We start from the raw sequence: 12,437 nt of genomic DNA on the forward strand, positions 1-12,437 counted from the left end.
TACGAGTTCTTCGGTGTAATATGGATTATATCTACCTCATTCAGCAGCTCTACATTTACAAAGCATTTTATGAATGACATATATTACTCAAAAGATTAATGCAATGAAATAAGAAAGTATCATCTCTGTTTAAGGGAAAGGATGGAGAGAGGTTTCTTGTCTTGTCTAAGAGGAAGTAAGTGATAAAGGCAGATAGCAAAGACCGAAATTGAAGTTGCGGGGTCTCAGTTGTGTACTCCAAAGTCTTGCTCACACCCTCACTATGGGAAGTTTTCTGCTTTGGAAACACTGAACACTGCAGTTCAACTCAGTCATGTGCAAAACCCAGTATAAAAGTAACCGTCACTAACATTGGGTGGAGGAAAAATGCCAAAATGGATAGGATATGTCAACCAAGAATTATAATTATTTGGAGTTAAAGATGGTATAATATTGCAGGTCTAGAGTCGTAAGCTATATTTACCCAAAACAAACCTTTCAGCTTATGCTGTGCTTACATGAAAATGCTGCAGAAAAGGGCTGTGTAAAGAATCGTAAAGAATATTATATTCCCCAAAACAGGCTTTTTACCTTGTGCCGTGTGATTTGATTGTTTATGCATGTTGTTTTGTGGTTTGACATCCCTGTGGATAAGTGTCTTTCCATGGTGTGAAGTATCCCATTCTTCTCAAATTGGGCAATGTCATTCAAAGGATCCCAAGGTCTTACACTTTTGAAACCAAAGGAAAAAACAGAAAAACAAGAATCCCACACCAGGTGTGTTAAGAGCAATACACTAATGCCACATGCATCAGGGCAGGCATTCATCACTGACAGTAACCAGAGTTTCCACAGATGCAGTGTGAAGAGGAACAGGTACTTCTCTCTACAATCACAGTTCCTAGCAATAAATGAGGGGGGTTCAGCCTCCAGAGGCTTCACCCTTCTTGCCAGGGGAGGAGAGCACAGTTGTCAACTCTGCTCACACAGCGCAGAAAATCTCTGCTAAATGATTTCACACTTGATTGCAGCAATAGGGATTTGTACCAATGGCACAGCAGATTTTCCATTGCCAAGCCCTCATTTCTAGCTATTCCCAATTAGTATCAGGAATATGTATTCTAATAATGACATGGAGCTCAGAAAGAGCAAGCCCAGGGCATAGTTTGGGGAATGGCAGGCCCCGAATTACAGGGCTGTAACCTTGCTTGCATCCCTGGGGACTCAAGCAGCGAGGTCTGTTCATAACCCCCAACCCCACCACTCACTCCTCATATTTGTAGTGCCATTCGTTAGTCGTGGCATCGTGCCGGAAGAGCAGCGGTTTCCACTCTGTGCCGTTCTCTCTCCGCTCCCGGGCGGCGTTCCTCTGCTCCTCTTCCAGCACAAATTTTTCCTGTGTCGCCTTGTGTTGATCGCCTTTATTTATTGCACTGGTAACGTGCTGCCAAAGCCTAGAAATAAACAGGGAAGCAAGTTAAACCACCTTAAAACCAGCAATGCAGTTTGCCAGCTGGAACCTTAGAGCAGACACTTTTCTGGTCTATTGATACTCCAGAGGAACTGTATCAGGATTGCTTGGCCTCAGTTTTAGCTTGTATATTAAAGGAACGTTATGAGAATGGCAGCACTGCATGCTGTATACAATGATCTACTGAAGAACAGGGGAACTTTCCCTTAGATAATATCACCTAACAATATTCATTAAAATCTTCAGTGCTTCTCTGTATGAGTTATAAGATAGTTATGCTCAATTCATTGAGGTCGGTGGCCTCTTTAGAGGTGATTGATGTATAATGGAGAATCTGTTATCTTCCTCACCCTTTCAATCATTTATGTTTAGGAGCCTGTGTGTTAACGTCTATCCCTGAAACAAAGGCTTTGTATTTAAAGTTTAGAAGCATTGGAAAATGAATTCATGTGCACGGCTTGCAGCTGCATATGCAATGTTGTACTTCTATATAGGATTAGCAACCAGATCTGTAGGAAGCTGATTCAATCTGCAAGTAACGGACATGTACTTGTGCTCACAAATTGCAAGCACGAACACAGGCTTTCACTTGCACTTGTTTTCAGCTGCCAAAAGATACGTGATCTGTCATATGATGTCTCACTGAGCCTCTGCCCAGAGGAGAGGATCTGCCTTTTACGAGAGAAAAATCATTACCTTTTTTTTACTATAGCCAAGCTGTGATAGGCCTCCCCACAGTTCCTCTAATCAGAGCACTCTAGTCTTCATTTCAGATTGGAAATACTTTTGAGATTAGCAGCTAGGCCTCCCAAAACATTACCGGGTGGTTTAGCTGTTAGAACAGGCACTGGAGATCCAGGCTGTTCCAGTATTCCCAGCTCCACAAAACAGCAGTCCTCCATTTAGAGGATGAATACACTACTGCATTTAATTTGGAGCTTGCTGTGAAGCTCTTAATTTAAAAGGGATACTGATTCTTTCATTATATTTCTATCACCATACGTTAACACAACAATTCCAAAAAAGCAGCCTCTTAGATAATTAACTGAAGGCAGAGGAACACTTTCCTGTCCTTTTTGACACGTCAGTCCCATTTTCCTGTGTATGAATCTTTTCTCCCAGAAACAAAGGAAGGAAACTCAATTCAAACTCAAAGTGATGGGGGTGGGGGAGGGAGGAGTGAAAATAACGGCCTGAGAAAATAGTGTGGTGGCGTAAAGAGTCAGTCCTAAGGAATGCGGTGGTGTAAAAAGCGAGTCCTCTAATTCTAAGAACCTCAGAGGGACACGTACAAAATTGTTTCACAAAGGCACATTACTCCATCAAGAGCTGCATGTGTCAGACAATGAGACCCTCCATGGTGAGCTGCATAATGGTATGAGCTTCAGAGACCCTCCAGTGTTTGTGAAAATAGGTGATTTTCAGCACTGCAGGAAAGACTAAGCAATTCAGGCAGAACATAACCTGGATTAGATGGCAATTTATTCCTGCAACTGTCAGCATAATAAGGAGCTCGGTGGAATGTCTGTTAGGGATCTAGAATTTTTCCTTTTGCCTCCTTCCCCTGGATGCATGTATCATTATTAATCTCTGATGTAGCAAAGGGAGCAGTTCTGGCAGTACCCTGATAAAGAGAGAAATGGAGATTCTTTGTCCACAATCTGAGATTTCTCTTCTCCTTTAAAAGGATCTTCTTCAGAAGATTAATAGAGAAATGGGCTGCAGTCTGCTGTGCTCTGTGACAATGGCAATTGCACAACTGTAAGTTACAAATACAGACTTTATTGCCCGTAACGCCCACTGCTGTCCAGAACAAACTAAACATTCATGTGTTTTTATTTTCATGCAATCCCTTTCTTTACCCATAAAAAGGGGAATCGTCTTAGTGTGATGAGATGCAACACCAAAATTGGATGCCCACAGGGAAGTGGCCAATGTAATACAGAATCAGGCAGCAAACTGCACGTACTGGCTTGGGATGTTAGCTGGTACTGGCTAACCACATTGGTGAGATGGCAGGACTAGTTGGTTTCAAGCCAGCACCACATGATGTTGCTCTAGCTGTTCTTGCCAAGAACTGGCTCGGGGATGCTCATTGTATCAGGTAGTCATTACTTCCCATTTCCTAAGTCATGTGCCAGGACTATATTTTTAGGTAATCTAGATTACCCTAAAAAAAATGGTGCAGACTTCATTGGAGATCTCAGCTGAGATTATGAGGCAGGGTTAAACATCTCTTTAATTACATTCTCTCATAAAATCCTGTTATGTGGTTCAAACTACTGCTCTGCTCATGCCAGGACTTTCCACATGATTCCTGCATCTAGTTTAAGAGCCTGTGGTGGAAACAACTCTTCTTAACAAGACATCCAACCTCAGATTGACATCTTGCCCTTCCGTAAAATGTTCCAGCCGTTACAGAGACTCTCTTCACGATCTCTGGAGTTCAGGGAGAGTTGTTATTTTAGCAGATAAAATGTAGCCTCCACTATTTCTCAGCCCAGCTCCCTGGTTATTTCGGAGCTATACTTCATGGAAATACTCCAGAGTTAATAGACTGGAAAAAACCAGGTAAATGGCTGGGCCGTATGCGCAGGCAAAGCGGGTCACTGCCTTTCCAGGACTGTGCTGAGGAATTGGAGCCTTCTGATCAGAGCCCCGCTTCCAGCGGGGAAGCAGCAGCAAGACGTTCCCAGAGCTCCTTACCTCTCCGACTCAAAGTCCGTCTGCTCCTCAAAGAGCACAATATGGCGCTTCAGTCTCTGCCTTCGTACTTCACTGGTTGGGTTCCAGAACATTTCCGCGTTCCCGTTTTTCAACTCATTTATATGCACTTCCCCATCCTGAGAAGGAAAATTAAGTGAAAAGGTATTAATCAGACAATCAGAAACACAAGGCAGAAAATAATCCTGACAAATGGAAGCTGCTTCCGGATGATGATCAGTGATAGGGCTTGGTTGGAAGGCTTCTTTCCTCCTCTATCCCATTAAATCTCACTGAACACTTCCTGAAAGTTTCTAAAATGAATGAGGCGAGGCATTTCCGGAAACACTGGCTGAATTAATCAGAGAAGAATTAGAAAGGGACCTGGTCCCTTTTGTTAGTCTTGTCCCCAGACAAGGGTACCACAGAAGCCCTAGGATGCTCTTCTTTTCCCACTGTTCCTCTCAGGTACCACCCAGCACATACAAACAAGATCCCTAGCTCCTTTTCCAGTCTTTCTTCTATTCCTCAATGCTGAAATCTCATGCAGAGCCTACTGAAATACCATCCTCTCTAGAAAGGAGAGCTAAAGCTGAGATATTCTTTCACTTTTTTTTTTTTCAGTTTAGCCAGGTTTTTCTATTATTGCTCCTGAATTTCATTTAGCGCTTCAAAATGCCAGGAGTCTTTCATGCTTATTCCTTGCCAATTTACTTGGCAACTAACTATTAAGCAGCACCTCTCTGGTCTGAGGCTGACTAGACAATATTGCTGTGTCCCTGCTTAACTAAGCTGCTTCCCCGCCTTGCTCACAGACGCAGCAATGCCACAGAGCCAGACAGGGTAGTTTACAGAGCATATAGTGAACAGCACGACGCTGACTGCAAGTGGAATGAATCAGACGATCTCAGCTGCTGAACAGCATGTGCATTGGTGCCATTCAGCTGCCTGGTCATGGTACGAGTATCATGCAAACCTTATTTAGGTCATGGCTATTGGCTTTGCCTGTTGCTGCCTAATTTCTTTGCGTTCCAGCTGCTGCATTTCTTCCCCTGCCACAGTCCCTTGATGCATGTCTCAAAGTCCACTTCCCACATCTTCAGCTGTGAAATTCCTTCAACCCTGAGGGACGCTCGTGCCTCCTCGAAATCTCCCTTAGAACTTCCTCTGCCATGTCCTGAGGTGCCAGTTCCAGGACAGATCTCGGGTCCCCAGGAGCCCCCCAGACATGGATGGGAAGAGGCAAGACGGCATTATCAAACATCACTACGTGTATCTCTAAGGGGCATATATACAAGGCCTCAGCTGTTGCTTTGATCTTGGGGCTGAGAAGCATTGGGATTTGCTTCCTTTCTTTATTCAGGTGGGTTTTCAGGTTCTGAGGCAGAGAATTAGCCTTTCAGCTGCGAGGGTTTCTATCAGGAAACTGGACGGTGCCAGAGAAAAGCCTGCAGAGCTCAGGAGAGCAGGCCAATACTCTCAGCGGGGAGGGAGGAGAACAAACGACATCCCTACCACTGCACAGCAGCTACTCTATTCACAGCATGCAACTGCAAACAGCGGCTTATGGAGCCACGCTTTCAAAGCCATTTAACTTCTTTTATACATAATTCTAATTTTGTGCACCACAAACAACCAGCACAAAGAACAAGGGAGGAATAAATTATTTTCAGGCTGATAAAACCCAAACACAGAAGGCTGGAAGCGGAGCAGCACGCAACCATGTGGCTCGGTGCCCCAGGGGAGCCACTTGATTACACGCTGTCGCGGATGGTGTTCGCAGGACCCACCGCAGACAAGGTACTTCACAGTTCAGCACAACTCACAATTGCCAAGGCTCATCCTGCAGGAAAGGGAGCTCAGAATGGAAAAGCTACCCAGGCACAGGAAGCAAATCTCCTTGTATACACCTAGAAAGGGCAAATCTCCCAATTTCAAAGCAGTCATTATCTTTTTATGTAAAAAGACAGGTTGCCTGAGGGGAGGAGTCCAATACCAAAGGCTACACTGTGGCTAGAACCTCACTATAGAAAGGGCTTTATCCAGGCACATTTCACCTGACCTACTTTAAATACCTCCTTTAGGATAAGACAAATCTGGTCTCAGGAGTGACAATTTCTATGTACAGGAAAGGGAGCATAGGTCAACTATAACGAAGATGTTGATGTCTAAATGTAGCTGAGATAAATACCTAAGTGTCCAGCCCAAAGCCAGGGCTCACTGCTTTTGCCTTGGTTACCAGGAGTTCCCAACCAAAACTCTAGTCTACATCCTTCACCATGCAACTTTATTCTTGCAGGATTTTGGCTTAAGGATGCCTTTGAGTGATTCACTTGTGGATACTAGGTGTGCAAAGGTGCTAGCTGCTCTGCTGACTATTCTGAGCTGCCCGTACAGATAGACCCTCACAGAATCTGTCTCTTGGTCCTTTGTCTCATGAACAGAAGAATAACCATCTTCTATCATAAAGATTTGCTATGAAAATAATGAATTTAAATCCCCGTGAAGTTCTTCCCTGATACTGCCATAGCTGGGGAAGTATTAAACACAAGACAAAAGGAAGCCTCATGATTTTCACAATCACACATAAGACACACTATGTCTCCTGCCATCAGTGCTTGTCCTAAGCCTGGAACCCTAAATACAAAGCCACTGGCTTCGATGGAAACGCACCTCACTGGTCCCAGCTTTGGCCCAGGCTCTGGGAGTGCAAGCATTACTCGCACTGCAGGTGGATGGGACTACGGAAGCGTAAATGACCTTGACCAGTGGCCCGGAAAGCTCTGCTTGCCTGCGCTCCCTGGGGATGGCGGGAAGAGGCAGGGCGCGGGCCCTCCACAGCCCCCGCTCCAACGCAGGGAGCCTGCCAAGGGCTGCCAGTCCTCCCACGCACCCTGCTGCCACGCGCGCTTAAACTGTCAGCCACTTCGATTATCGTATGTTACCCAGTGTCCATTGAGACTTGCTAACACTTCTTCTCCTGATTTAATCTTCCCAGAGATTTGATTAATGCTTGCGCTGCCACCGAAGAAGGGCTGTCAGGGGAGAACGGAAATAGAAAATACGATCAGTCTGGTGAGAACTGGAAGGGAGCCAAACACAGTGATGCAGCAGGAGTGAAGGAAAGTGCAACTTGCTTGATTTCCACTATTTCTGGGGAAAGGCAGAATGAATTCTAACATGGATTTTGACTGTCTGGCTTTGTGCCCTCCTCCCTTTGTTTGCAATACCAAAATCACTGTAGGAGCTGCAGGAAGGGAGATAAGCCTTCAGGTGCATTAACATTCAGCAGTGCAAGGCCTCGCCTTCATTGCAAATACATTTATTGTCAGCTAGACATCAGGATAAGTGTACGCGGGCAAGTCCTTCCCGTTGACCAGAATCACATTTACAGTTTGCACCCTTATACTAGCAGCCTTGTCCAACGAAAAGGAGCAGCATTAATGCAGTTGGTGACTTTTCTTGCTTATGGGACAGCAACAGCAGTGTGGCACGGCTGATGGCTGCATCTGCATGAAGTCTCCAGTGTGAAGAAGCTCTCGTCAGCAGCAAACAAAAAAAGAAAAAGGGTATTTCCAGAGTCAAGGAAAAGATTCTCAGAACAATGGAAAATTCCCCTCACCTCCTGCCTGCCAAACACAGGAAGCAGCAGTGATAGAGTGACCAGCTCTTCCATTCATACCACACAACATTTCTTCAGACATTTTAGCAGCTACTTTCCAATAACATTTGTGCAGAGGAACTTTTTTTTTTTAAAATAACAATATAAAACCAAATTTCCCGCAACACCCATGGAAAAAAGAAATCATAAGTATCTGAAGAATCAATGTATGCAATCCAGCAGAGAATTGCTACATACCCAAATTAATAACAAAGTTATGGGGTTTACCTTCAACTTCTCACAATTCTACTAAAAAAGGTGGCTAAGAAATATTCAAAGCAGAGCACGTAAGTAAGCCACAGGGACCTTTCTGAGTCATGTTTGGACTAAGCATATTGTTTTCAAGCCAGAAAAGAAGGCTCTGCATTTTAAGCTCTGAAGTGTTTGTAGGTTTGAGATGACACTGACCGAAGTCAGGGAAATACTCCATTGGCCTCAACACAGTACGTCAGGCCTCTGGGAAGAACAGGCTTTAAAGACAAGTATATGCAAATGTCAAGGAAGTACGTGGGGCAACAGTTCCCTTTGTAAGGGCAAATAAAGACAGAAAATTATTATTGCCGCCAGAAAAACGCAGTCTGCAAAAGACTCCCCTAACTCCAGTAATCTCTCACATTTATGTTGGCTAAGGCTGCAATTCTAAAGTCCCGCAGGCCCTCAGTTCTCCATATTTCATTTTATGCCCAGGCAAGAAATTGTTTGTTGGAACAGAAAAGAAATGGATGCTCCTTAAAAAGCAAGTTAACTGTCCGAGAAAAGTTACAGGTCATCACTTTCCCTCCCAAATTTTAACACATATAACTACAGGAATGCTCAAAGATGTCTCCATTTTATCTGCATACTATAAATTTGCATCACCAGGCTTTCTAAGGGAGGGAATAGCTACATGAACAAGTCAGTACAAGGCAATGACAGTGTGGCTCATCAGTGTGACAGCCACTCAAAATTATCTGCCTGAAAATGGGCTCTTACCCTACCGTCAAGGCAAGGTCCTGCAGCCTTGAGAAACACAAGGTACAATTCATTGCAATACCTGCAAGGTAAGAGTACGTATGTGATGGCTGCTGGAGAGCTACACTGAAGATCCACATCCTAACTTGCCTCAAAGTAGTTTGTACACCTCGCTGTATTTTGCAAGCAAAAATAATGGTACCTTCCTAAACAGAAGCCACACTGTCATTGCCAAACATTCAGAACAGAGTTTGGCCAGTAGCCAGCTGGCTGGCAGTGAACAAGTCGTGTAAAACTCAGGCTTCCTGGGTTCAAATCGAATTGCGCTAGGCAAAACTGACTGCAGAATGATGCCTCCTCTCCGGGTAGGCCACCCGGTGGTGCATGCATACATTGCTGGTACATAAATGATCTGGTGTGTATGGTCAAACCTTGCCTGGAGCATAGGGGCAAGCCCGAGACTCATTCAAAATGGGGGCCACAATGTCTTTTACCTTTAGCTTGAATTCCAGTTCTGCCCTGTGGTTAGTTTTCTCACAGTCGATGGTAACTTTCCCTCCAAGCTCCATTGTCATGGTACCATATAAAAGTCCTGAAAGGGAAAAAAGAGACTTAAGAGAGGCCCCAAATGGAAGCGATCTGCTTTCTCGACTCAAACTGGCTCTCGCTGACACTCTGTGAAATTCACTACTTGGCTTAAAGTTTTGAAAAGACAGAAACCAAAGTTTCTAGGAAATGGCTCTTTACTATAAGCATGAAGAATCCTCCCCTGAGTCCATATTCCCCATTTATTACACCGGCTAGGAAATAGCTTGACTCACAGGTGCTGATAGTGCATCTGTGGCAAGCTGAAAGTGGGAAAGGAAAAATATGGAAAGTTGTGCCCAGCAACTTCATTTATACAGATGCTTAAACAGACCCAGTCACTTCTCACAGAGTGGATGGGGCAGAGAGGAGCTGTAACGGGATTCAGCAGAATCTGGGAGACTAGCAGTCATATAGGGGACTCCTTTTATGCTTATCATTTCCTGAAAAGGTCATTTGCAGAAAAAGAAAAATTGACAGGAAAAAGATTTATGCACAGGAATAGTTCACAGAGGGCGTGATTTACAGAAGTTAGTGTTTTCAGGTAGCTAGACCCTCCATAGAGGTCAACACGCCAAAATAAAAAATATTCAAAATGCAAAATCGGATCAAACTGCTGCAGGAGTGATTTTATCACTGTGGTTGAAATGCTGTCGACCTCAGTGCACATTCAGCTCAACAGAACAAAGCCACACGGTAACAAGTATCAGCCTCACTGAGGCAGCTCATACACCGAGGAATATCATGATTAGAGTAACAAAGAAATCAGAAGAGAAGTCAGGAATTTCCTTTATTCTCAAAAAGCCAGAAAATATATTAAGCAATTTCAGTGTTAACATTAGAAAAACTTTTTACCCTCAGAAGCTCGGAAATGTACTCTTACTCTTTCCATCTTCAGTTTATCTGCAGTGCATATATGCAGTATTTTTTTGTTTCTACACAGTGTTAAAACTAACTTAGATAGGCCTAATTCTGTCCTCAGCTCTGCACAGACAAATCAAAAAGACTTCAATGAGGATTACCAGTCTTTTGCCGAGCGCTACGACTCATGTGTGGAGCAACTGCTCCCTGGAATTACCAGTCCCTGTGGTGCCAGGTATTCGAGAGGGAAGAAGAGAGCCAGTGCAAAGTTAGTCAGTAAGGTACCATTATATTATTCTTTCTGTTTGCTTCCTATTTGAACAGTCATAACTTACCTTTACAGTGGGCATATGGCATAGTAATTATATAATCTTCCCCCCTGTTTAGAAACATAAGCTTTGCTTTCCCATCCAACAGTGCAGAAAGTGAGTTACCTAGAATTTAAAAGAACAAATACATAGATATTAAAAAATGCATGTTATACTTGGTCACTCATCCTACTTCAGAAAAATATTTCCATTTAAATGTAGGATACTAATGAAAGAAAAGATATGAAATGCTAATAATTCAGGACCCTGCAAATCATTTACTGTTGGAAGCAGGCAGTTCTAATAAACTCTCTGCTGTATGGCTCATATTTGCTCTGGCATTTAGCCCCTGTTTTAGAAAGGGCACTAGATTAAATAAGTCATTAGTGGGATGCAGTTCCAGTGCTTAAAAGTTTTTCAGGCCCTTCTGTTCTCACAACTTTTCTGATTGTGTATGATCCCAAATAACAAATAAAATGGCCAGAAGCACAGCAATAACTATTTAAAAGTGTTTCAGCGAACACATGTACCGAAGGATAGTACTTAAGAGGTGTTTGTCTAAATAAAAAAACCTATTTCAAATAGCAACACTGTTTCAGAGCCTGCAGTTGTGCTGTCTCCATTGAGATTAAAATTTTGAAGCTCTAGGGTTCAACTTTCAGAAATCTGGGAGCTAGATAAATGGTTACATTTTTACAGAGACTTTCGCAAAAGTCAGCTGGATGATCAGATAGCTATAGAATTACTCACGGGTCAGCATATGCAAAGTAGTCGACAACCAATTGCCCATACATTCTCATGAACCTTTGCTTTCTGAAGAACAGGTTTTTAAAGCTCTCAATTTTTCTATCTGATTTTTTTTTTTTTTAACACCAGTGTGATCTCCCACTGAGATGGTGGAAATGGGGAAAACCCAGGAGAGCCAAGACAAGGAATTAGGGTTTCCTGGTGGTAGATCTCTTAAGCATTTCTTTGTTCTTATCTCTCAACACACTCAAGAGTGATTGAAAAGCAAATCAAAACCAATGCCATGATGTTACCTGGAAGATGCCTAGGCTTAATGCCTTACCATAAAACTTGGACCTAGCCAGAATGCTGCCAGTAATGCAGAATCCATCCTTCCTATTGCTGACATGAAAAGCTGACACTGGCGGATGATGGGAGACCTAGAAGAAAAATAGGCACAGGTCATTTACAGCAGTGTTTACAGGCTAAGCAGAGCAGTGGGTGCATACACAGCCTCACGGTGTTACACATGCTCTAGGAAAAGTGCAAGATGGAGGCCGCAGGACTGAGCAGAGTCCTCTAAGCCCCATCTTTACCCTTAACCTCAATGTTAAAGGAGGGACCGTTATATATGAGAACATTATATATGCAAACTTTCTCCCCCATCCCGTATTTTCTTGTCCTTGTGCATTTGAAACCACTTTAGGCCAACAGGTACACTGTCAGATTTTCAACACAATAAATGACAGTGCAGAACTTTTTGGCAGCATACGAATAACCTCCATAAAATGGATGCAGTGGCTGAAATAAAATAAAACAAAATAAAAATTCTCTGATTAAATAGGAAAAAAATGTATGTGAAACAGGGAGTCCCTGTACCAAAGTCCACATTATCCCCAAAGGGTCCTCGGATCCCTTTATTAACACTGTAAATCTCAAACTATATTTTGTCAGGCCAGTTTACTTGTAAGCTCTGCCCTTCATTTATCCCCAAAGACACAGAGATAAGCTCTCAATTTACGCCTATTAAAATCATTATAGAAACTTCAGAAATAAAGGAAGGTAGGATTTGGTTAAGTGTTTTATGCCCCTTTTAACAGAGGCAATACAAACCATGTTTTATTAACAATATGAAAACAGTAGGGCAGAATCCCATGGAAAATGTCTTTATTGAAGAGGCTAATGTTATATA

General features: G+C 43.1%; 1 protein-coding gene across 1 annotated transcript in view; it reads right to left on the reverse strand.

Annotated features, from left to right (window-relative positions):
• OSBPL5 (oxysterol binding protein like 5) overlaps positions 1 to 12,437 on the reverse strand; it is a 179,814-nt gene that overhangs the window by 3,854 nt on the left and 163,523 nt on the right. The window contains exons 13-19 of the mRNA XM_075163037.1: positions 11,589 to 11,685; positions 10,547 to 10,645; positions 9,260 to 9,357; positions 7,099 to 7,188; positions 4,157 to 4,293; positions 1,248 to 1,433; positions 571 to 709 (exon numbers count right to left, since the gene is read on the reverse strand). Of these exons, the coding sequence (XP_075019138.1) occupies positions 571 to 709; positions 1,248 to 1,433; positions 4,157 to 4,293; positions 7,099 to 7,188; positions 9,260 to 9,357; positions 10,547 to 10,645; positions 11,589 to 11,685 (846 nt within the window). The remainder of the gene's footprint in view (positions 1 to 570; positions 710 to 1,247; positions 1,434 to 4,156; positions 4,294 to 7,098; positions 7,189 to 9,259; positions 9,358 to 10,546; positions 10,646 to 11,588; positions 11,686 to 12,437) is intronic.

Source organism: Calonectris borealis, chromosome 14, assembly GCF_964195595.1.
Source record: "Calonectris borealis chromosome 14, bCalBor7.hap1.2, whole genome shotgun sequence".
NCBI classification, from domain to species: domain Eukaryota; kingdom Metazoa; phylum Chordata; class Aves; order Procellariiformes; family Procellariidae; genus Calonectris; species Calonectris borealis.